At 41.7% G+C, this 25,177-nt stretch overlaps 1 protein-coding gene across 1 annotated transcript in view; it reads right to left on the reverse strand.

The window, feature by feature from the left end:
• Window positions 1-1,620: 1,620 nt before the first annotated feature.
• The window catches only part of UROC1 (urocanate hydratase 1), a 35,790-nt gene continuing 12,233 nt past the window's right edge, over window positions 1,621-25,177 (reverse strand). The window contains exons 5-20 of the mRNA XM_061456082.1: window positions 24,673-24,801; window positions 23,952-24,013; window positions 22,878-22,944; window positions 22,147-22,290; window positions 18,820-18,908; window positions 18,223-18,285; window positions 17,416-17,595; window positions 17,006-17,103; window positions 16,150-16,222; window positions 15,185-15,306; window positions 12,904-12,974; window positions 11,863-11,961; window positions 10,618-10,717; window positions 7,979-8,060; window positions 3,093-3,192; window positions 1,621-1,838 (exon numbers count right to left, since the gene is read on the reverse strand). Of these exons, the coding sequence (XP_061312066.1) occupies window positions 1,698-1,838; window positions 3,093-3,192; window positions 7,979-8,060; window positions 10,618-10,717; window positions 11,863-11,961; window positions 12,904-12,974; window positions 15,185-15,306; window positions 16,150-16,222; window positions 17,006-17,103; window positions 17,416-17,595; window positions 18,223-18,285; window positions 18,820-18,908; window positions 22,147-22,290; window positions 22,878-22,944; window positions 23,952-24,013; window positions 24,673-24,801 (1,620 nt within the window). The 3' untranslated portion in view covers window positions 1,621-1,697. The remainder of the gene's footprint in view (window positions 1,839-3,092; window positions 3,193-7,978; window positions 8,061-10,617; window positions 10,718-11,862; window positions 11,962-12,903; window positions 12,975-15,184; window positions 15,307-16,149; window positions 16,223-17,005; window positions 17,104-17,415; window positions 17,596-18,222; window positions 18,286-18,819; window positions 18,909-22,146; window positions 22,291-22,877; window positions 22,945-23,951; window positions 24,014-24,672; window positions 24,802-25,177) is intronic.

Raw genomic sequence — 25,177 nt, forward strand, 5'->3', positions numbered from 1 at the left:
TGCAGTGGAAATCACACCAGGCCCCTCCTGCTGTGGCAGCGAGGAGCAGTTCCAGCAGATGGTGCTGTGATCCTTCCTTCCGCTGAGCGATTCAGCATCAAATCTTCAGGAGCAAGGCTGCGAGGCTGCTGGCCAAGGCCACGGCTGGCGCTTCTTGCCATAGAGCTGTAGGCTCTATGTATGCGTTAGCTCACTACAAAAATCCACTGCCTCTACATCCAGTGGATGGGATCTAACGCAGTACCTACAGAGATGGACAGCTTGAAGGCTGCTCTCCCTGAGTTGGGTTTGTCCAGCAGTGAGCTCAGCTACCCGAAACCAACATCAGCATCCCCACAGGACAACAGCCCATTCACAGTCCCAGCTGCTCTGCAAACAAGTCGAGAACAGATAAAAGAAGGCTCAGCAGAGCTCAGAAAGGGAATCTTCACATGGAGCTGATGGATGGTGGATGTCACCCATTTCATCCCAGGCAGGAACAGGCTACTGCTTCCCTAGGCCCTCCCAAAGGTCCTGTAGAAGTCAGTCCGTTCACATTTGTTACGAGTTGAAATGTGCAGTTTAAAGACCAAAGCAGATTTAAACATATACACATTACTATTATATACTACATAGTTAAACAACTGAATGGTCATAAATGGGAGCAACTGCTCATCATTTCTGATGCCTTTCTGTAACCCAAGCATACTTGCAAATTTATGTCCTCTGGTCAATAAAGCTACAAGGATGAAAATAAGGTTCCTTTTTGGTCTGGGATGTGAAGGTGAGTTTGCTGGTAAGTACCCCAGTACTAAACAATACAGAAGGTAAAGAAATCATCATAAATATTTCATCAACAACTTCTCTTTGGTGGATTTTTAACTCAGAATTAAGACAGATCGATGGAACAACTCTAGAATCCTTAGTCCAGACAAGCCAGGTATTTTCTGGTTGTTCCTCTTGACACAACAGTACCCTAGTGCTTTTGGACTATGAAGACTGAAGTGGTTTTATACACCACCAAGATACTAATTTTGGACCCAGTCCAGTGTGGTTGTTACTAATAGGTAATGTATAACATATGTCAAAGCAAGGGCTGTCAAATCTGGCTGGCAACTACTCACATCTCAAGCGTATAACTTGGCAATGTGGGTGTTTTTTCCATAATATAAAGCAATTCCCATCAACTGCAGATTGCACCTCACAGAAGGCTCAGTTACAAGCAGATGCCACTCTCGCTGTTCATCTGGAGACATACACAGTACATGAACAGAGTAAAGAAATGATTTGTGAGTCCAAACAAATGCTTTCCCCTTTACCTGGCACCAGAGGCAATACAGAGCTGCAGAGTGTGCTCACCTGGCATGTACCAACAGTTATATAGCTTGGAGAGCCCACAGTCCTGTGGACAGAAGCTCATCACACCTCACCTGCAGCAGGCAATGCAGTTTTACCTGTGTAAGCCCTTTCCCTTCCAATTCTAGTTCCTTTACTTGCAATGAATTGCAAACACTGTTCCAAATACATTAGTGAAAAGATTATTCCCAACATCAGTGGAGCTGTCACAGACAGAGGTTTACCCCGGTAACAAGTTAAAGGGAAAGAAGAGGAGCTCACATAGACATTTGTAAAGCTTTTATCATCTGGCCAGACAAAACAGGTATTGAGGAAGCAACTTCAAATGTATCTGCATGGACAAAATTGCACTTGGAATACCGCTAGTGTTTCACAGCTTGCTCCAGGATGCTCTCATCCACCACCTTGTGAGGGAGAGTCACCTTCAGCGTGGCATTCTCCTTCATTGCTTGGCAGATCGTTTCATAAGCATAGTCATTACCCGACCAGCAGCGCCTGGCAACCTGTCAGACCGGAAAATCAATGGGTGTAAAAATCCTGCATTTCTCCTGCCACATCCATCATTGCACAGCATCTGTGCAAACACCGGTGCCCAATTTCGTAACAATAAATCCTTCAGCCAGTTTCTAGTTTCCTTACTGATTTGGGAAGTGATTTTTGTGATATCTACTTCATTTTCGGGAGTGGTATTTGGGTACACTTGGTACATCTTCCTGCAGAAACATACCATTGGACAGATAACACTGGTAGAGCCAGGCACCTTAAAAACTTCACAAAAGTCTCCCTTTAAAAGTCATTGTGCACTCAATCCCAGCTCTGTAAAACTAGCCCTTGCTTTAGACAACAGCGTCTTTTAAGCAATTGATGCTTTTGTAGTGGGATAAGGCAAGAAGGAATCCTGCAATTCTCTTGAGAAGTGAAACAGAACAGATCATATCAGTACTGGCAAGGAATTCTCAATACATCAGGTCCTTGAGAGGTTACATAACTGAAATACAACAGGTCTTATCCTTTACTTACACTGCCAGGTTGATTTAGTTCTCTGCAAATATTGAATCAAAACCTCTCTGCCATTTCAGAGATGGGATCCTAGTCTTAAACCCAGGCAGGATCTATCTGGACACTAATGGAATGCAAAAACTCTAATGGTAGCAGCGATGAGCTGGCATTTAAATGACAGGCCTTCCGAGATCCCTAGATCTGGAAAGCTGGGAATAGACAAGACTGAAGTTCATACAGTTGTCAATTGTATTATGTAGGCAAATAACAATGCCAACGTGTCTATAACTACACTATAACAAAGTTATAGTAAGCATGCTTCCCTTTCTGCTTAAAGAACAAAACACACACTGATATGTGGGAATTATTGGGCTCCAGTACATTGTAAAGTCAGAAGGGGTGGTCCCAACGCCTTACAATGAGTTCCTTACCCAGGAATTATTCAGCCTCTTTTAGCACTTAAAGTCCTTTGAAGTTGGTTGGAGAAAAAGAAACCCAACCAAACAAAACAACTCATTGATTCCACTAGAATGAGGCTCATAACCTCCCATATTAGAAGCAGGAAGAGAATGAGTCTCTTGGCCTATTAGGACTATTCCTGGGGTACAGAAAGCCAGATGCTAAAAACTGCTGCTTGAGTGCTCATACTCCCCATTCAGATAGAAAAGATAGGAGCACTGGGACCCAAGTACCTAAACAAGCATAGTCCTGAAGACAGGAAGATCTTAAAGCGGACATATGTAATGAGTTTTGCTTACTCCATTGGAAACATCCCAGCTGAGCATCATCTTTGCCCGTTCTTCAGCCTCCTTAGACCCATCCAAAACCAGGCCAAACCCCCCATTGATCACTTCACCCCTAAAAAAAAAAGTATGGATTTAATACAATTAAATCAAAATCATTCAAACCAATCCCACAAAACTCACAGGAGGTGACTTGTTCAGTTGCAGTGCAAGGATGAGAAAATAGAAATGGTGCTGAATAAGAGACGCTGTCAGTGACTTGTTTTACTTACACACACACACATGCAAAAAAAGCAGGATTTAGCAGAGCAAAGGCCTCATTTCATGACCTATTCCACAATCAAACCTATTCCACCTGTCTTGTAATGCCCAGCTATCAGCCAGCATCTGCTCCAAGCAGGGGGACCAAGCCAGGCTTGTGCTGCACCTCCTGAGGACTGGACTGGGTGTAGAAACAAGTAAGGAAAGGTTAACCCTGCTGATGGGACACTTACCTGCCTCAGGGTATTATCAACATTAGCTGTTCATTTGCTACACTAGAGCCTGCCATATAGATAGGATCAGGAGGAGGACCTGTACTTACTGAAGCAGACAGATGGATCTATTTATATTCTCCTGAGACAAATGAAAGAGCAGAAGTATCTTATTAAAAGAGTGTTAACCACCACTTAATGCACATCTGCCTTGATCCCTTCTAAAACAGCCTTCACTTTGAATGAGATACATAGATGTTTAAAGACACCAGTGCCAACTTTACAGGAAGCAGACTTATTGGCAGAAGAAGAACAGGAATATGTTAAAACTAACAGATTATACTTGGGAGAAATAACCAGTCTGGTTTGAAAAGGATGGGGAAAACACGTAGAGCAGAACATCTTGTCTGACTTCAGAGCCTGCTCAAGTTCCTGTTTCACTGCATATGGGGAATAGTGGAGAATGCAGTAGGATAGTTATCCATTACCGTAAATCTATGAGGGTTCTGGTGTTAGAACTGAGCATCAGCAATACTTGAGGGATGGGGCACATCAAACAACACCACATGGTATGAGAATCTACCAATGGAGATCCCTGGAGGCAGGATGTTGTCGTCTGTGTTTTATAGTTAATATAATGAATAAGCTTCCAAAATGTACAGAGAACAACATCAGACAGATCCATGGATCAGACAGGGGTTAGGTGCCTTCCGGTCCAGGAAGGAATCGTTTCTTACTGTGTATTTTCCAGCAGTAGCTCCTCTGGAAATGAGGCTACATTGGAGCATCACAGACCTGGGATCTGCTCCCTCAATCCAGAACTCACATTTGCTCATTTTCAATGTAAAGTAATTTATGTGATGTTAACTGCCTTTTACTAGTTACATACACTACCTGTGTGCTAAGTACAACCCTATCACATAGCTTAGCAAGGAACTTACTGCTCTAGTTCTCCCCATCGTGGTGCCATTCCGTGAATTCCCCCCACTTTACCATTATTAGAGATATTACAAACATATTTCTCTTGAAAGGCCCAGTTTTCTTGAAGCTGACAGTTCTCACAGCAGAATGTCACCGACTGAAGCAGTTTCTTATCTTTAACAGAAATATTTGAAACAAAGTCATGTTTTCAATTGAGATGTTTAAATATTTTAAGCTCTGACTCTTTAAAATACTGTCAACGCTTTTCAACCTCCAATTTAATTCCCAGGATCTTGTTAGTGTGTGAAATCTTTTATTAGTTCTGCTCCGAGTCTCATTTCGGGATGAAAACCATCTAAACATCGGCGTTTCTTGCAAATGCTGCTTTATGAATAGCTCATGTTGATGTTATCTCCTCCAAAAGAGGGGACCAGACTGGATGACACCATTACAAATGTAATTATATGAGGAGCAGGGCCAGTTACCTCACCATACTCTGTTGCTTCAGTGCAGAGATTAAAATAGCACAATCCTTTGCTGTCAAAGTACCAAGCTGGGGTACACTTACGAACATCACTGATGCCACTGCAATGTAATTGGGATCATAGGGTGATCACACATCAAGACAGCCTGTTGGCAATATCAGACAATAAGAAAATCAGACCTCTCGAACAGTGCTTTGTAAAGCTATTCCATACAGGAAGATGATGCTCTTTTGGTGGCAAAGATACCCTCTGCGCACAGCATCCCAAAGAGCATCCTTTGAAGCTAAAGCAGAAACAGTGAGCACTGGATCTCACTCCATAAATTTAGAGCCTCTCCATTGATTTCTGTGGAGTTACTCCAGTGTAAATCAAAATCACTCATCAGAATCTGTCCTCCTATCTAAAAATCACTCAAGTGCCAATGTTTGTTAGGATGGATTTTCCAGCAAAACCTCTCACTTTTAAAGGCAAGCTCTAGGTCTTCATTACCACTGGGTCACATTTTCAGGTAATTAAAGAAACATGTGGCATTTTGACCTAAGCTACCTCCTATAATTTCCAGATGTCTCCTTCTAAGGTGATCAAAGAAAACAAGGCCTCTCTCACAATCAAGATGTCACACTGGCAGCAGTGCAGTTTGATTCTGAGATTGCTTCTGCCTTCTTACTACAGGTTACTCAGGCTCCATGCTAACGTAAAACCCTCTGCAAATACACAGGCAGCAAGAAATGAATAGCATTCATTTGCTGTAATTAGAGCCAAGATTGTTAATCTTAAATCTCTCAAACAGCACATGTGATGCAGATTCCAGCTAAATAAATATTAATCCTGCTCTTTCTGTTTGTCCCATAAGGCTATAACACAGAAAAAGCAAAGGAGGTAAAAGGCACATCTCTATTCTCACAGGAAAAACACGGCAGAAGAGAGCAATTCATTATGCTTGGAGGTTTGTTTTGCTGCTTTCACCACCTTGAAATTATTCCTCTTTTACTCTGTAGAAGGCAAAGGGATGCAGCCTTTAACTAGCCAGAGTGGTACCATGATGAGTTAAGCCAAGCAGAGGCCCCTATTGTGCCACAGCTCTCCAGACCCCAGCATCTAATGACATGACATGGTCACCACCTCTGAGTCACAGCATGCTGGCTTAGTGAGGCTCATGCAGAGACAGGCTCAATTTTCAGGCTCCGATTTCTTCACTGAAGCACAGTGATTTAATTGGGGGCTATGATTGTTCCCAAGAACAAGGTGAGCAGATACCATTCAGCAGTGACAAGCTGCTAAGCAGCCATAGGAAATGTCAGAAAGGATAACCAAATCCTGCTTTTCCATTTGATATTTCTGTTGCAGAGAATAGCCACATGCTAATTTTCTGATGTTACCACATAAATGACAGCACCTCTGTTATGCTTTGGGAAGAACTTCCTTCTAATGATGTAACTCCGCTGTTAAGAAACAACTAAAACAATGGAACTGGGATTGCAGCATGGTCAGTGCCCGTTTTCCAGGTGGAAAGGGCAGTCTCGCATTCAGCCAGTCCCTCTTTGAATTGCTTAGAGGGCTAGAAACATGCAGGAAGAATTTGCCTTACAGAGACCACAGAGATAGGGAATACGATCATTCATATCTTTGAACTAAGCATCATCAATGCACAAAACATTCATGGCATAAGCAATTCTAATCATTATAATTACCATTAAAATATTCCCAACATTTCGCACAACATGTAGCAGAAAGGTATTTTCTTTGCTTATATTTCATAAGCTGATATTTTAAAAGGTTAAACTCAGCTAAGGCAATTCGGACAGAACTAGTCAATATGTGTTTTCCATTCAGAGTTATGGAAGTTGTGCATAAAATCCTGGCCATGGTGAGTGTTAGCACTGAAATCAGTAAAGGCAAATCCGTGCATCTAAGCTCTCAGTTTTCTTATTCCATCATTCAAGTCTGCTCTCATGTACCTGCTATTCAACAGCTACTTCACTGAAATCAAAGGAATCAGAGTACAGCTGAGGGAATTCTTCATCTGACTTGAAGGGGTATTTCCTAGATTCAGCTCATCCAGGTGGGTAACAATTAAGTATCATCAAATGTCTCCTTGAATAATACCTGCTACAAGTTCTTTGGCTTGCTGTTGGCATATTCCAGAGCTGGATGGAACAGGGAAGTGGGAGGGTTCACTATAGTATTTAACAGAGGGTTGTGCCCCTTTTGACTGGTGACACTGCCAAATGAAGACTTGAGTTTCCAACCCTAACTAACCATTCTGTGATTCTAAATGGGAAAGGCTTTGCTGAGCTATGCAGAAGAGAACAAACCAGAACTAAAGTCTCTGCCTTTTAGTGGCATATGAAGGAGATGAGCTTCCCTCTCCATATAATAATACAATTCTATAATAATAATAATAAAATAATAATATAATACTATTTCTTTCATTTGCTTCTCAGCCTAGGCATTTCTCTTAGTTCTGCGTCTGATGTGAAGGAGGTATTTAATCCAGTCTTGTCTTTTATCCTCCCGGGCACAAGAAAGGAGAAAGACTAGGGGTTTGCTGGCACCTGAGCTGGTTTGTATCAATAACCCCTCATTATACTTTAGCACATGAGCGTTTGTATTGGGGTCTTAAGGTCACAGATTTAAATACAGCTTAAGAGAAAAGCTAACCACAATCCATCCACCAGCACTCTGGCTGTGCATGTGTGAAGACAACTTTGGAAGCAGGATCTGTTCAAAAAGACCACGGCAGACCGTCCTTGTTTGGCAAATGAAGTTCTTCAAACTGAGCTGTGGCCAATGTCCAAAACACTTTCTGGAGACATATGGGCATTGATTTAAAAAGCCTGACACACCACCACACTTTGCCTTATGACACATCTTTTCAGCCCTTGTTTCCAAACCCATCCTTCCCATGATCACAATCGCTCCAGTAATACATCTTCTCTGCAATTCCCCTCCTGCTTCTCTTCCCCAGACCAGTGGTAACAGGATTCAGAGTCCAGCTTTAGAAACATGGATAAGTTCTTACCAGCCAACTCCACCACCATTGTGCAACGCGACCCAGGTTGCTCCTCTGAATGCATCTCCTACAAAGTTCTGTACTGCCATGTCTAGGAGAGGAGAGGAAAGGTGTTACAGATCTGATGTACTGCATTCGGGTTGTTGTTGTGCTGCTCACTCCTTCCACTGACACCTTGATTATCACAGAATGGTTTGGGACCTTAAAGCTCATCCAGTTCCAACCCCTGCCACAGGCAGGAGCACCTTCCACTAGAGCAGGTTGTTCCAAACCCCATGCAGCTCTCAGAAGCCTGAAGTATTTTCAGACCATGCTGCAGAGTTAATTCAGCCCTGTACAGAAAGCTAGTTTAAAGCTCAGGAGCTGTGTTTTGGGGACAAAGCTGGGATGAAAGACATACTGGCCTCAATTCTCTGGACCTGGGGGATTTTTCATCTGAACATGAACTGCTACAATAGCACAGGAGGAGTCATTTGTTTAACGAAATGAAGGAAAAGAATTTAACAGACAAATATAATTTGGCTAATGACAAATGCATGATTTCCACTGAAATTCACTAGGATTTTGTATATTGACTGCAATTTGTGCTAAAGCATAAACCCAGATGGGTGGAAGGAGATACAACACAGAAGATAACAGTAAAACTGAAAACGTTTGTCTAGATTTAATTCAGGATGGGCTTAATAGATAATTTGCTGTGCTTTTAACAGCAAAAAATAAGCTACAAACAGCAATAGCTGCAGCAGCCACATTCACAGACCCACAGTTATGTCTCTGATGGAAAAATGAGTTTACTTGAGCACTAATCTATGTTAAACCCTGTCAAAAGCCCCATTATGGCATCTTTTATCTGGCATTATGTCACTTTAATAACCCCATTATCATAATTACAGTGCTGTCAAGAGGGAGTGGGAGAAATCAAAATCCCCATATACTAGAATGTACAGATTTCTTCCTCAGCCACTAGTGTGGCAGGAGCCCAGGTTCGACAAGGAGATGGCAAGTGAACTAACGATGCAGTAACGTGCTGCTCCTGGGCTTTGGTAAAGGTCACTCACTGCAAATGTCTGTGCTGATATACACTTCACAGAGCAGCAATGACTCATGTTTGCCAAAGATCAGGCTAGGGAACTTACTGTAAAATACAATGAGACAAGCAAGCACCCTGGAAAATTCCTGCGTGCTACAGAAGAGCCAATTTCACCTGAACCAGCTCAAATACAGTATTAAAACAGGAAAGAAGGGAGACAGGAACACCTAAGATGGTTGGACTTGATGATCTTAAGGGCTTTCTCCCTTAACCTAAATGATTTGATGTTATTACCTCCAGAGGTTCACCTGGTTAAATAGGCCTGGCTTTAAAGACCAGTGAAATCAGTGGTCAAGAGGCTTTAGATAAGCCTTTGGAGAAGGCAAATGGTTCACGTAAATCACAAAATGCAAAGAAAAACACCTGAGCAATGGGCTTTAAGCAAGCCTCATTTCTATTGCCCTAAGGTGGAGGCCTGACTTTGGTTTGCTGCTCTCTGTGCAGCTGCACCATTTTCTCACAGCATTATTCAAGGCATCTATCTGGCCTATTAGAATTAGCCAACATGCTCAAGAAGGGTTGAAGTAGGACTGACAGACAGAGCTAAAAGCCTCATTTCATCAGGAAATCCAGTTATGATAGCAGGGAACTTTTCTTCTTCAAATTGAGCCATAATTTGGTTCTATTATGAATTGCCATAATGGAAGTCATTCAATATACTCATCTACCTCTATCATAATTTCTCCTTCAACAGCAGCTTGTAGCCTCCTGTCTCGCACCACTTTGTGATTGTTAGTTCATGACATGCAGGAACGCTACTGGGCTAAAGCCATTATCATCATTTCCACTTTATGGATGGAAAATTGAGGGAGATTTAGGTTAGAAATTGCTTAGTACTTCACTTGTTTTTTTTCAATCAAGATATTTCTTGGGTTAATTTCTCTAAAGCATCATTTCATCAATTTAAAAGCAGGGCCTGGTTAGCTCAGGGCAGGAGTGCAGAAATAAAGGCTCCTTTTGTATAGCAAATGTACATGATTTGCCCATAGTCACACTGTAAGTGAGCAGCAAGGCTTGGAGTTGAATTCAGAATGCCTGGCTTCCTTTCTTATGCTTTCGCTATCAACGTATGTTCTCTTATGATAAGGAAAGTTCCTTTCAGAAACTCCAGCCTGTTTTCAAAGTCCTCAGGCAATGAAATGAACATATCTGTGAATCTTTTTTGCTTTAAACATAATACATTGTAGACCTGATTTCTGATCTTGTGGATCCCAAGGAAACAGAGCTGTAATTCTGCTCAGATCCCCTCTTTGAAACAGTGAGGTGCAAAGTGAAAATCAGACAGAAGATAGAGTGCTCAGACACTGCTCTCCATTAACATCTGGGTAAATCTAGTGCATCATCATTGAATGTTCAGCACTCTTCTGGACCTTTCCTATTTAAGTAGCTCTACATACATCCTTACCACTGTTAAATCCCACAAGCCTTCTTAGGAAATCTGATTAATCAGAATTAAAGGGTTAAATAAAAGCATTTTAAAAGTGTTGCATAAAATCCCAGTTTCTCTTGTAAAGCAACTCCCTTGTTCACCCAGACAAGCCTCAGCTGCTCTGCTGACCTGCACAAAAGGCTGATCCATCGTAGATGTTTGAGGTTTCTCTGTAAGGACTGTCAGTCCCACTCACATCGTGGTGATCTCGGCTGAGGACCACTGGAGCCTGCAAAAAGCCAAGGACAAGAGAATGGAATCCTTCATGGACTGCAAATGCTACCAAGGGATGGTCGTTTGCTGAATTTACTTCTGTCTTCAGGCATCTCAAACCTCAGCTTTGCCCCCTCTCCTAAGAGCCTGAAACACTTTCTCTGCCTGTTATTTGCTATAAAACAGATGTTCACATGCTGTTCATGAAAGCCACTTTCATTTCATAACTAAGAGCCTGGTGTTATGCCAGTGGCATCCTCAAAAGGAGGGATGGGAGAAGAGGGACAGCCATAAGGTTATTTCGTCTCGGCCAAAATATCAAAGGCATTTCAGTATGCAAAAGTCTTCATTAAAAAATAGTTCTTAGTTTCCATTTTCATCAGCAAACAGCAGAGTTTTACACTTATTTATGCTTTTGGGAAACTTCAAGACTAAAGAAGTTAAGAATGAAAATCAGTGATTTCATACAGCTCAAACAAGTCCATTCTCGATCTGGAACCTAACTGACAGTATGAATCTAGGTCAGCTTCCAGGTCATCATTTGCCATGCACAGGGTTTATACAGGAATAATTCACTCTTGGCACAGCGTGGTCTGGAATTAGCTGGCTCTGGTTTATGCTGGCAGTGAATTAGGACATCATTGAAAACAGACAAGAGCACCCAGCTTGCAAGAGGAGGAATGGAGATTTGCAGAAACACAGAATGGACACAACTAAATCCAAAGGGCCTGGGAGTCTGACCTGGTCAGTCAAAGCCCCAAGGGGTGCTCGGTCTGGTCAGGTTTATTTTTTGAGCCTAGCTTGCAATGACGTTCATTTTGAGTCCTGAGAAGGTCAACAGCACTTGGAATACTTGAACAAACATTCTCTGAGTACGAAAAGCAGAATGCATTCCAGCTTGGAAAGGTCTAAGTCCTATTTGAGTTTACCCCTTTAAAAAGGGTAAGTCAGCTGTACAAAGATGGAGATGAATGAGTGACAATGCCTTAGTGTGATGCTGATGTACATAATGGGAATAACTATGGAGTGGTGCCTTCAGGATATGGGGTACTGGTTCCATGTAACCAGCAGGCACTTCTGCTCTCACTGCTTTCTTTTCCACCTGCTAGCTCAGTCTTAGATATCAAACACATTTACCAAATAACAAAGAAAATGACAAACCTTAATCCTCCCTTCAGAAATGGCTCGATTAATAGCCACAGCTATAGACACACGACCCCTCTGATCAGAATATAAGATTCTAGCTTGAGAGCCAACAACCTGTAAAACAAAAAGGCCAAAGTGATAAGGTTCTCTGTGCAAGTGGCTTATCTTTAGGCCCCAGATGAATAGAGTCACAGGAATGACCCCTTCCCTTCTGCAGGAGAAAGTGCAGATTAATTCTTCATCAACATCCAGCTTCCATAGAAAAGAAACTAAAATCCCTCTTTGCACTCAGTTTTATCTCCACTCACACAATGAGATGTATTTCTGTATTCAGCTGCTACTGTCCAATCAATCCCACCTTTTAAATTAACCTGATTGCTCAGCTATAATCCCCCTATCAGCACATCCCTTATCAACAGCTGAGAAGCAGAGGTGAATTGGCAGTGGTGGGCTGAAGGGAAGAGAAATCTGGAAACAAAGAATAGCAAAGAACATCTGCCCTGCACAACTATGCTCCTCTCTCCAGCTTTTACCCCACGGACCAATCTGGCTTCCAGATAAGGAGAGCACATGAGCCCTACAGTGTTATCTGTTAGCTTCACAGTGAGAACCTGTCCTAAAAGAAAAACACAGGATGCTTCACTGGCATCCTGCTTCCCACTATACAAAAGCATGGCAGATCTTTGGCCTCATCACCTGTTTTGTAAAGCGTACCTAGAATTACAGGCATGAAGAAGAAAAGCCAAAGCAATGCCAAGAGGGACACTGTGAATAGCTCTCTGAAAGAAAGTTAGTTACAAATGAGATGGAGAGTGAATCATTGATGTGTTTCACTCCAGACATAAGACTAGATATTGCTGAGCTTTTGGAACATTTCCAGATGAGGAAGTGAAGGGAAAGAACTGCTTCAGCTCACCCTAAAACCCCTACTTTGGAAAGAGGTTTCAGTTATCAGCTCTGGGAGATACAGGCAGGAATTTCATTCATGCCCATTCCTGCTTTTCACTCCAGCATTCTGGACCAGGACACATGCAGTGAAGGAAGTTGTGCACTTACCAAATTGTGCCTGCCAGCTTCCCGAATCCAGCGGATGTTGTCATGGTACTGCTGCTTCACAGATGTGCTCACTTGCCAGGGAAAGCAAGAAAAGAGGTTTTAAAAACAAATGCAATATGCTGTAAGTTTAATTTAACTCATCTGACAGCACTAGGAAGTCACATTCTACTCTCATATACAAGCACGCATATAGGAAGTGCTGCATAAAATCTTCTGTGCACTTGATGCAGTAACTGGTACCATACATTTGGAGATAGGTACGAGATGTCAGCCAGGAGACAGCTGGAACAATAAACCCCATTCAGATCTTTAGCAAACTAAACCTTGGAATATGGGTTACATGTTCATTCCTGTTCACCTGGCCTGCTGCCTACTAAATGCCAATCCGTTTCTGAGCCTTTGCTAAATTAGAAGCTTTAGCAAACTCCATGACATTGGGTACTACAGGCATCAGGTAGTAAATAACTCCTTTGAGTCAGCCAGCAGAAATTCCCAGCAGCAGCTGGCAATACATGCTTGAGGATAAGTTATACCAGTGCTGGGATAGAGATTTATAGCACAGCACTTGCTCTGTACTAAGTGACCCACGTGAATGCTTTTATCCCAAGATAAATCCAAGGTCTTTTATGCTACAAACTGAGGTATGTTGACTCTCATTATTATGGAGCACAAACTGCACAGAAAGACTTATTATGGAGTAGCTACTTTACATGTAAATCCACCCTATAACTTGTTTAGATATATATAGGCCAGGTTGGATGGGGCTCAGAGGAACCTGGTCTAGTAGAAGGCGTCCCTGCCCATGACAAGGGGCTGGAACTGGATGAGCTTTAAGGTCCCTTCCAACCCAAACCAGTCTGGGTTTCTATGATATACGTTTTCAAAGAGAATTATATATAATGATTTTATATACTCCACCTTCTCCTCATTTACATCTGTGCCATCCCATCTTGAAGTTGTCCCTGGTAACTGAGAAGGATGTTTAGACTATCTTCCCACTAGGCAATATGTCACTAGGTATGTAGTAAAACTAGAAACACGGAAGAGGAAAGGCAAGATGCTCATATTTAATTTGAGCTAAACACACTGTTAAAAGGGAGATGTAAAATATGCTCATTCCTGCAGAGGCAGGCCTCCATACAGAGTTTTAATGACCCTAAAAAGCCCTGTCAGTGCTTTAGGGCTTGTTTCCAAGTGATAGCTGCTAAACTCTGCAATAAGAATTAACATGTCAGCTCATAGCTTTGGAGGAAGTGAGATGAAACATCTGTTAGTGCTGTTTTAGTGGGATTGTGCTGCCATTCATGAGCTTTAAGGAAGCATCTTCTAGAAGGCAATGGGTAAGATTCACTTGGGTTATTATAGCTATTTAATGAGAGTTTACAGGAGTTACTCTAGAGGAACAAATAACGAGTTCCTTTTTCACTTTTATAAGCTATCTCAGAGAGCTATATCATGTTTTATACTTCACAGTGCACAGACTTAGAGAACAGATCTTTCTGTCTGTTACTTCTAGAGAACGCATCCAGGAAGAAGCCACTGGCTACAAGGACATGTCTCAACACAGCAGGATTCATGTTTGCTGACACAAAATGAGCTTTGTCTCAGTTTCCGTTCAAAAGCAGGGGATAGCAGTAACAGCCCACTTTCAGGCGTATGGAAGAGTGAGAAAATGTTATCCCTAGATACTACAGTAACACACAGAGCCATGCAGATACTCCAGATTGGTTCCACCAGTGCGTAGAAATGGCTGTCACGTTATTAGCAACTGACAAAAGAAAGCCCTCAAAATTGTAATCACAGATAAGTGACACTGGATGGAGCACCACACCCAGGAAACCTGGTCTCCTGCCACTCATCTGTTCACCAGCATCTTAAATCCCTCCCTGGATTCCCACACCTCATTCACCTGTGAGACAGGGCAAAGAAATTTGACTCCTTTAGAAAAACCCCTTGGAGACCTGTTGATGAAAGATGCTGTTTGCCTTGAAGTTTCAAGGTGACAAAGTGCAGGAAGACCCTTAAGAAAGGAGAAGACAGGCTCTTAGCCCAAATTGCAACTATAGCTTTGGGATCAATAACCTCTCTACTTAGTGTTGAGGAGTGTAAGGTTACACTCCTTACGGGAGTTAAGAGAACAGCAAGATTTGCTGCCCATGTGGAACAGGCAAGAGACCCCTCTTTATGGTTTTAGCCAAAAGCACACACACATTTCACAACTCTCAGTTTCCTTTTCACTCCAGAAGAGCCCCCAGTGTTGAGGCATGGGATGGAATCTTACCTCCCTGACGTATAGACTCCTCCAGCACAGACATGGCGATGGAGTCAGTGGTAGCAAGATCCTGTGGGTCACCTGAGGTACAAACCCAGCGGAATGGCCCAAATCCCAGGGAAAAAATGTCCCTGGGAAGAGAACACGCTTCATTAAGAGATAGCTGAAATTCTTTCCTTATTTATGCTGGCTGCTAGCAGTGCTTTTCTTTCATTAGCTAGAGACGGAAGAATTTGAAACATTTTCAATGAACTAATCTAAACAGAAGCATCAAGGACCATTAATTGAGAAATTAAGCAGTGCTGTTCCACACAGCCATCGACTGGGGTATCAAATACACCAGGTTTTTGATAGGAATATTGGGCAGTTCAGTCAAACTAGTGCATCATCAGATGAAGTGCAAGTTTTCTTCTGTTTCATCAGACATACTCTCCCTGCTGCCTGGTCTTTTTGTGCTAAACCCAGGCTGAGTGCATCTTCACTCTCAGACAAGTGCAGGTTCTGAACAAGTGCCTGAGTCCAGACTCATTTGCTGTCCACATTGTTTACACACAACAGTAAGACACGCTTCAGTTCAGTTCCAGGAGAGATCTGATTGCTGCTTTACTCTGTGTTCAAGCTCTGATTCACATGGTACAGGCAAGTTAAGCGTGAGTCGGAGGCCAAAGTGTAACTCTAAGGAAGGCGATAGAAAACATGAGCATGATGTAAGTATGATGCAAGTATGATGCAAGTATGATGCTTACAGCCAAGAGGACAGCTTCCTAAACCATGCTGGGCATTACTCCAGAGTGGAGAAAAATAGGACTAACCCCGACATAATACCTGTGAGATGAATTTCCTCCTACTGACTCCTTCTCATCATTTATAGTACATTGTAAGACCTGCACTAAGTGCTATCTCTAATACTCTCCCCTACACAGGGGAGGTCACAAAGGACTCGAGTGCTTCATTCCAAGTTCTCCCCAACATACCCCATGATGTGCTGGACGTAGGAAGGGTAGCGGAATTCTGTTTTATTGGCTCCTCTTTTCTCAACATCAGCACCTATGAAAGAATTTAATAGTCAGTGATTTGGGGAAGAAAAACTACAAGATGTAAAAGCAGACTGCACCTGGGTTCCTGTGAAGGCTTTATCTCATCCACAGAGGTGGTCATACATCTCAGAATGAGAGAAAGATACTAAAGAGATACTACTCTGCTCTTGTGAGACCTTACTTGGAGTATTGTGTGCAGTTCTGGTGTTCTCAACATAAAAAGGACATGGAACTGTTGGAACAAGTCCAGAGGAGGCCATGAGGATGATCAGGGGACTGGAGCACCTCCCGTATAAAGATAGGCTGAGGAAGTTGGGGCTGTTCAGCTTGGAGAAGAGAAAGCTGCGTGGAGACCTCACAGGCCCCCTTCAGATACTGGAAGGCTGCTATGAGGATGCTGGGGAGGGACTCTTCATTAGGGACTGTAGTGGCAGGACAAGGGGTAATGGGCTCAAACTTAAACAGTGGAAGTTTAGATTGGATATAAGGAGGAAGTTCTTTACTGTAAGGGTGGTGAGGCACTGGAATGGGTTGCCCAGGGAAGTTGTGAATGCTCCATCCCTGGCGGTGTTGAAGGCCAGGCTGGACAGAGACTTGGGTGCCATGGTTTAGTGTGAGGTGTCCCTGCCCATGGCAGGGGGGTTGAAACTGGATGATCTTAAGGTCCTTTCCAACCCTAACTATTCTAGGATTCTAAAGAGTTTGCATAATGCAGTGGCCAACCCTATCTATAGCTGGGAAGATGCATGCAGGATTGTCCTTATTTCCACCTACCAACTCCAGATCTACTCACCAGCTCTTTGAGCTTCCAAGAGAAAAGCATTGCCATAATCCCAAAAAAACATGCCCTTATCAGCTAGTCTGTTAATAGCAGCCACTTGTCTCTTCAGACTGAAATAAAGAAGACATTTATTCTTGATATTGTTAATATATCAAAAAAGAATATGTATTTCACCTGCAAACTTCTAAATCAGGGGTAGCTCTTACACATTAAAACTACTTCATAAATGGTGGGTAAGGGATGCCTGCCAGACTGAGTGATAGCTGTGTATGAACACAGTTGAGCTGTATCAGTACTGTAGCTCTACCCCAGATTTCTACTGAAATATCAAAGAACAGAAACTCCTTGTTAAGACAAAGATGTGCTCACTTGTAGAGCAGCTGAACTTAAAAGTTAAAACCAGGTATGACCAAAGGATTTACCTCTCTTGTACCAGGGTCCGGAACTTCCCTGGGTTGGTGGACAGGAGCTGCTTTGCTTCCTCAAAGCCAAGCTGTACTGGATAGTACCCCCCATTGAATGGGTTATGACATGAAGTCTGGTCAGATCCCAGATCAACCAGCAGCTCTCCTGTTGTGTCCAACTCATGCACCAGCCTCTCCCTGGGGAAGAGAGTGTTCAAACAGTGTTCACATTCTAGCTCCTCATTCAGGTGAACTTCTTCCATCCCAAGAGGTTGTTTATAAAGGTATGCCCTTGGCAGGTTAAGTCTTTGTTTTAGCAGTAAGGAGCTGGGAAATGATGATGCACATCAGGAATGCTGGCAGATGAGTCAGATACCAGTATGACAAACCAGTCTCAATCCTTGGTATACGGTATGAGAGCAAGATTTACCATTGGACAAGGAATTTCCACCCATCATCTGATTATTTTTAGTCACTCAATACCTCAGCATTTCTATTCTTCACTGAAGTTAAAGCCATTTTCTTGTTATCCAGCCAGCAAAATGTTAGAAGGAAAGGGATAAATTCTTTCTTCATCCAAGGAAATATCTTAGGGATTTCTTCCCTTAAGAAATTCATTGTTCCATAAGGAAAGGAGCATGGGAAGCAACTGGAAATTGAAACACAAGTGTGAAGACCCCTCTTTTGGCAATATAGTTCTTCATGAGCATCTAGAGTAATGAACTCAGCACCAAGCTTAATGCCTCATCCAAATTTGGGAATTAATTCCAGGTTGACTAACAAACCAGAGCATTAATATATCTATTAGCCATATATACTACTTACCATAGATCTACCACGTTCCCATGGTAACCCAAACTAAGGGCAGTTTTATTCTTTCTTGCATCTCTAGAATAGATTTAAAAGATTGATTGAAGAAAATGACTTCATAATTCCATCTTGCAATGTACAAATCACAGTCAAACCTAGCAAAGAAGTCTGTACGTAGTTTTCAACACCCATCTAAGCAAGAGATCTTTCTACCCTTATGTAATTGTTAATCACTGATTTCAGAAAGCTGAAGTGATGCTTCAAGTGTAGCATGATTTGTAATTGCTCTATGCATATTCATGAAACTGATGTTATTTAACATAAATAAGTTATATGAAGCTGAACAAAGACACATTAAACATATATAAGTGACATGAAACCAAATGACACATTTAACATATAAAAATGATATGAAGCATCAGTAGTAGCTTGCAGTAAGCATCAGTAGTCACTAATGATTGCTGCTATCTGGAAGGAAGGATTCACATTCACAAACAGACCTGGTGTCCCTCATCCCCTTTATATACACACTAAAATAGCACAATGCAGAAGCATGTCAAGTGAGGATTAGGAAACAGAGATGAACGCACTGACTTAAGGTACAAGTCATACCTAAGGCGAGCGATGCAGTGGTCCAGGTTGTTAGAGATTTCCATCAGCCATCCCTGCTTGTGACGCTTCAAAAGCGCAGCTTCATCAACCTAAGGGAAACAGCAGAGATCTTAAAGCTCCTGCTTGCACCATCCAGACACTTTTACCTTTAGTTTTTCAACCAGTCTGCAACAAAGAGCAGCAAATGGGTAAACGGAATTGCCCTGCCTTGGCCTTAAGAATACAGAGTCATTGGTCAAACACTTATTTTTTACCTCAGGGTTTTCCTTTTTTACTCCTTATGTTTTACTCCAGGCTTGAAGCGAGAAAAAACCCCAACAAACTTCAATACATCACTTCCTAAAGTATTCCACGAACCAAAAATTATCATTAAAATTGTATAAGAAGTAGCATTTTCCCACTAATTTTAATTCTTCTTATTCTGTCTTTTCATTATTATACTGGAAAAACAAACAAACAAAAACCAAACAATCAAATAAACCAAAAGCCAAAATGTTTCCAATTTATTTTTCAAATCTGGCTATTTTCTATGAAAGTAAAATTTCTGTTTAAATGAGGAAATATTTCCTTTGATCAGCTCAGAGACAGACGTTTCTGCCTGACTGCTTGGCATGAAGCGATGCTTTGCTGAATAAAATCGACCCTCACTTTTGTTCTTTGACTGCTGGTTGAAAATCTCCACCAAATATGGGAAAGAGGAAAGTGTTTTCTTGGCCCAGCTGGCTAATGCCTCTGAAAACATGGAATGGATCGAAACAAAACTACATCTTTAATTCCCTTGAACTTGGAAGCTCCAAACAAGCTCAGTCCCAAACCTGTGCTCTCTTCTGAGCTCAGCTTCTGTGTGTCAGTGTGTATATGCATAAGAGACAGCTGGATAAAAATATAAATGGATAGACAAGCTGGGGAGGCTTTGGCACAGATTCCATATTAATGGTTCAGTGTACAAGCTTGCACATCATTAATACATATATCACGAGGTCTCAGCGGCATAAACCAAGTAGAAAAATGAATTGAAGCTGATTTCCTATGGTAGCAATGGATTTGAACACCCCAGAAGTCTGTGTGCATAAGGCATATAACCTGAGTATCTTCTAGTATTTCACTAAAGCATTTTTACTTCTCTATAATCCACCCCAGTCGTTTTCATTCTATTATTTCTCATTAACAAAGTATTTAGATGTAAATTAATTAAGTTCTGTATTCAGGAGGCGCCTGAACACCAGGAAACCTTTTCTTTCCTAATTATTCTTAGCATGAGAAACCTTCCAGCATTTCCCACATCAGCAATAAAGACTCCTTCCAAAAGCCCAATTATGATAATATCAGTGTCACTGCCAATGGAATTACTCACTGAAGTCAGGTGCTGTGGGGGACAGCTCCTTTGGGAGTTATTTAAATCAGCACAAGAGGAAAGATATTAAATGGTCTGTATGAATTACAGGAATGGGGTTCATTTAAATCTCAGTATAACAGAGCAGATCTATTTAAATCTGTTAGCACATCCTACATGCTTTACTCCAGTCCTGACAGCCTAAGCCTTTCACAGACTCGAGAAAACTAGCTTGCATTAAACCACACTTGCAAAACCTGCTCATTTTTGATCAGTCTTTAAACCTCAGCATGTTTAAAGACTGCACAAAGATGATGAGCTGATGCCACCTCCAGTGTGAGACTAAAGAGCTCCGTGCAGCTCAGAGGAGATGGCTAGCCCTCTACACAATTATTTCATAAATAACAATCTGCTTCATGTCAAACAGGAGAGGTAAAAGACTTGCCCCATTAATCCCTTCTGTCTGAGCTTCGGAAGCCCTGGCTGACAAAAATGACATCTCTTGCACAATTCAGCAATGCCATTTGCATAAATAGTTCCTTAAATAAATAATATGTACATGTATGTAGCTATCCAGATGTGCTCCTGAGGCTCATTTCCGACAAGGATCATCTCACAGGAGATAAAAACCAGGCAATATTCAGCCTCCTGAACAAAATCATCTGCAGCCACAGAGATGAAAAGGACAAAGGGCTGCTGAGAATAGCATTCACTGGAATCTTCCCTTTGTATTCCAGCATTTGAAAGCTCATGATGACAGAGTGGAAATCTGAATAAAGATAATTTATTCAATAATCATTTGCCCAATAATAAATTCATTGGATTTAATCTGCAGAGAGCACCTGATGAGATCTCAAATACCCACCAAGCTCCTGTGCTAACAACACTTACACCATCATTGCAAAACAGATGAAACCTAATCTCAGTCTACCTTCTGACAGGTTAAAGCCGTCCCCTTGACCCTACAGGCCTTTGTCCAAAGCCCCTCTCCAGGTTACTTATAGCCTGTTACAGATTGTTGCAGTGTTTCTGTAGTCCATCCCTCCATCTGATATGTGAGAACAGAGCCCTGTGATCAGCAGAATAGCTGAAAAATGCCGGTTATTAGAACCTAATGTTACTTTTTAATACAAAAATGTATTTCACTCAAAGCTTATAGGCTCATGTTCTGCATTATATATGATACTTAAAGATATCTGTGAATCCAGTGGATCCTATCATACACTATTCCAATTGCTTGGACACGAGCAGTCTGAATTACAGATCATGACTAGATTCCCTTTATTTATATGAGGAAATAACTCATATTTAATATATTTGGAACAGAGAAACATTACATTAGGACAAAAGACTCTAAAAAGAACATATATTGTAGGTGAGCTTTAGGGAACATGGTACTTGCAGAACTTCCCATCACCACTTCCCTTTAGCAGCACTTACCTTCACTGTCTACAAACTGTGATTCTCATAAGTGCTTGTAATTAAACCTCACCATCTTCATACTGAAGCCAGCCTTAAAATTCTCAGTTTTACAAAATCCCATTGCCTTCAAAGAATCGCAACACCAAGAACTTCATTGTCCCAGCCTTGATGAGTGAATCATACCAACACTTTTAACAGGTACTCCCCATTGCACCTGATAATGGTGCAGGAGGCATTAAAGGTTAATTGCAATGTAACTAACACCTTTTAACAGAGACTGGGAACTGCCTGTGGAAATGACATGAAATGAAGGTAGCTCAAGCACTGAGAATGACAACCTCATCCTGCATTATTCGTGAAGCAATCACAAGAAGTTATAGTCCATATCCCTGCAGTCTGTGAACAAATATAGAGCAAAAAATGCTCTGCAAAGGAGAGACAGATCTATGAAAAGAGTAAATTTCATCGAGTTTGGCTGTCAGGATTACTTCAGGAATGTGACAGATCAGGAGTATGAGGGTTCTGATTCAGCACATGTAGAGAAGACAGAATGAAGGAAGCATCACTCTCACCTCTGCAATGATCCCCACACACCCAGCAATGACGGCAGCCTTTGCTTGTGCCCCACTCATCCCTCCGAGACCCGAAGTAACAAACACTTTTCCAGACAGGTCTTCTGCCTTCAAGTAGCGACGGCCGGCGTTGAGCACTGTGAGCTGCACACAACACAACACAGCCATTACCAGGAGCTATTTTCCTGCAGTCCCTGAAATGTAAGGATCTTCTGTCCCTTTTGGAAATACAGTTTGAAAATCAGGGGTCATTTGGACTATTAATCTTTTTGGAAGGGAGCATGTTAAAGTGATGGTATGGTCTATCCTGATTATGTTTATTTCCCTCACGATGAAATAGAATAGGATAACCAGTGATTCCCAATATGCTGCTCCTGGGGAATAGAGACATATTTAGGACCACTGCAGAAAACAGCTAAGGAAAATAGCTAAGAAAATAAGCTAAGAAATGTTTTTCCTCTAACATGTTTGGTCAATTCATACATCACTTGCTGTCGCTAGATATGAGCACAGATTGAGACCTTGATTCCTTCACGTCTGCATGCTGGATAACATGCCATGGACTGAGTGATAGGACACTCAGTTTTCAAGGAACAGGCAATGAGAGTTTCTTTGGCAGACAGAACATTGCCTTACAGCAATCCAATCCAACCCACGCCAGTCAGCAGCCACTGCTGGAGGCACCCTCCTCAAAAAAGGATTCACAAATAGACCTTTCCCCAGCTTCTTACCACAGTGCCATGGACTATTCCCTGAGGCCCAATGTAGCAGTAGCTCCCTGCAGTCATCTGACCGTACCTGGCAATAGTAATGAACACAGTCACACCACATGTACTAAGGCTGGAATGAATTCTGTACATGCCTACATATCTTTCCATTGTAACAAAAAAAAAAACAAAACAACCCATCTCTGCCTTGATTTGTTGTTAAATAACTGCCAGTATCAAATTGCAATGTAATTGAGTTTCTTGATTAGCATTAATGTGGTTTTGGAGGAGCATTTAACTCCTTAAATTGAGTTCAAAACTCCTGGATCAAAAAACTGTGTGTAAACTTGACTTGGCATTTAGCATAGTGGCTAGAAGACAAGGATACTCCTTTTCACCTTGTTGGCATCTTTATGCCACTGGTTTTCAGTGGCATTCAGCGAGTCACATAGCCACTTTTGAGGTCGTTAGCCCAAAACAATTGCCCACATTGCTATGAAATTCTCAGGAAAGTGGCAATGAATATTCTCTATTTGCATCCTTTGTTTTCTTCCAGCTTCCTTATCTGTACACATGCAGCTCTCTAGTGGTTTTAATTTATTCTCCCTATGGTACACAACAGAATAATAATCATGTGCTCATCAGCTAGATCAGCAGTAAAAAAGGGGGTAATAATAATTATATGCATATATATATATATAAGACCTAACTTTCTACTTCAAAGCTTTCTCTCAGTGTGAAGGAATGTTTCAGAACTTGTCTCTTCTGTAGACTGCAAGACAACCACTGCAAAGTGGAACTAGCCAGTGCTACAAGAAGGGTATGATGAAGGCTTCAGGCTGTAATTCAGCCAAGTCTCACACATAAAGCTAAGGCTTATTTCCAGCAGACCTCAATTACAGCCTTATAAACATGGCTGAAGATAACTCGAACTCCTATGTAATTTCACTTAAGAGAGCATTAATGCTTTGCAGCATCAGGGCTTTATGCCCTGTTGAAATCCAACTGCATTAGAAATTTTAAGCAGCCACTGCTTGATGCCTGAATTACATTTTAGTTAAGGATTTGATCTATTTGAATAGTGAGATATCTTCTTACATTGTTACCCCCAAAGCAAACAACTTCTCATATTCATCTCTGGAGGAATAGTTGGGAATGACCTAAGAAAACAGTCAAAAGAAAACCCACATTAGCAAATTAGAGATTTAAGCAGGTATTTTTAACAGCTTACATTTCTTTGGCTATGGTCACGCACATAGAAAGACACTGAAAACAGGAGAAGTAATTCAGGTGGGTTATTCTATGTATTCTACTACTAGAAAACAAGATGTCTGGTCTTTCTGGCACTGTGACTGTCATGCAAATTCAAGCAAAGCCGTTCTGTAGCCACAAAACTAGCCTGCAGGGAGATAGATATTGAATAGCCCAGAAGACTGGCAAAGAACATCATATTCACTTGTCCAGCTTGGCTTTCAAGCAAAGCAGTCCAGATACCTGAGCACCTGATTAAGAATCGTCTGTTTGCCTACTGAAGGCTTTTAAATCTTCCAAACTGAGCCTAGCTGAAGTGTTTTGGTCAAGAACATGTATAGTTTGGGCTCAGTCAGAACAGGAGTTGTCCAATAAGGAGAGAATTGTTCCCTCCATCACTGCAGATCAGCACACATGAGGTGAGAACAACTACTGGAATAAATGCTGCAGAATTTGGACCCCAGATTCTCCTGTGTGTAAGCTCAGGTAGCATAAATAACATTTTAATTCCAACACTTAAACTCAACAGAAGAGGAGGACAAAGAGAAAACAAGATGCTAATACCTACCATGCCATTAGTAATGATTAATCGAGGACCATAGCGATGGCTGGGAAAGAGTCCCAAAGGATGCCCGCTGTACATCACTAGTGTTTGCTCTTCAGTCATCTCTGACAAATAGTGCATTACCAACCAGAACTGGAAGGGAAGGTGAGGAAAGTGAGGGAATCTGCATCTTACATTCATGTTTCTTTGTGAAGCTGCTAAACTTTGATTATGAAGACAGATATAGAGATAATGAGGTGCATTCACATATGGAATAACAGCCAGAGCTCTCAACACATTCTTGCTTTTTAATGAACTGCATTAAGAGATACCACTCAGCAGGAAACATAAATCACCAGCAAGCAGAAGTCTGAATGAGCTCCAGAATCATTTCTCCTGTATAAACCCCAGAAATCCTTCATTTTTAAAGCTATTCTAATTTTATCCTGAGGTTAACCATTTGGATCTGGCACTTTACTGGCTATCTTTCCAAAGCCAAGCTGCAACGTTTTCCTTATAGGTGATTAAA

Source organism: Pezoporus flaviventris, unplaced genomic scaffold (genome assembly GCF_033815535.1).
Source record: "Pezoporus flaviventris isolate CSIRO_AGI_PZ_B2104156 unplaced genomic scaffold, CSIRO_AGI_Pfla_v1 ptg000021l, whole genome shotgun sequence".
In the NCBI taxonomy this organism is placed as follows: domain Eukaryota; kingdom Metazoa; phylum Chordata; class Aves; order Psittaciformes; family Psittacidae; genus Pezoporus; species Pezoporus flaviventris.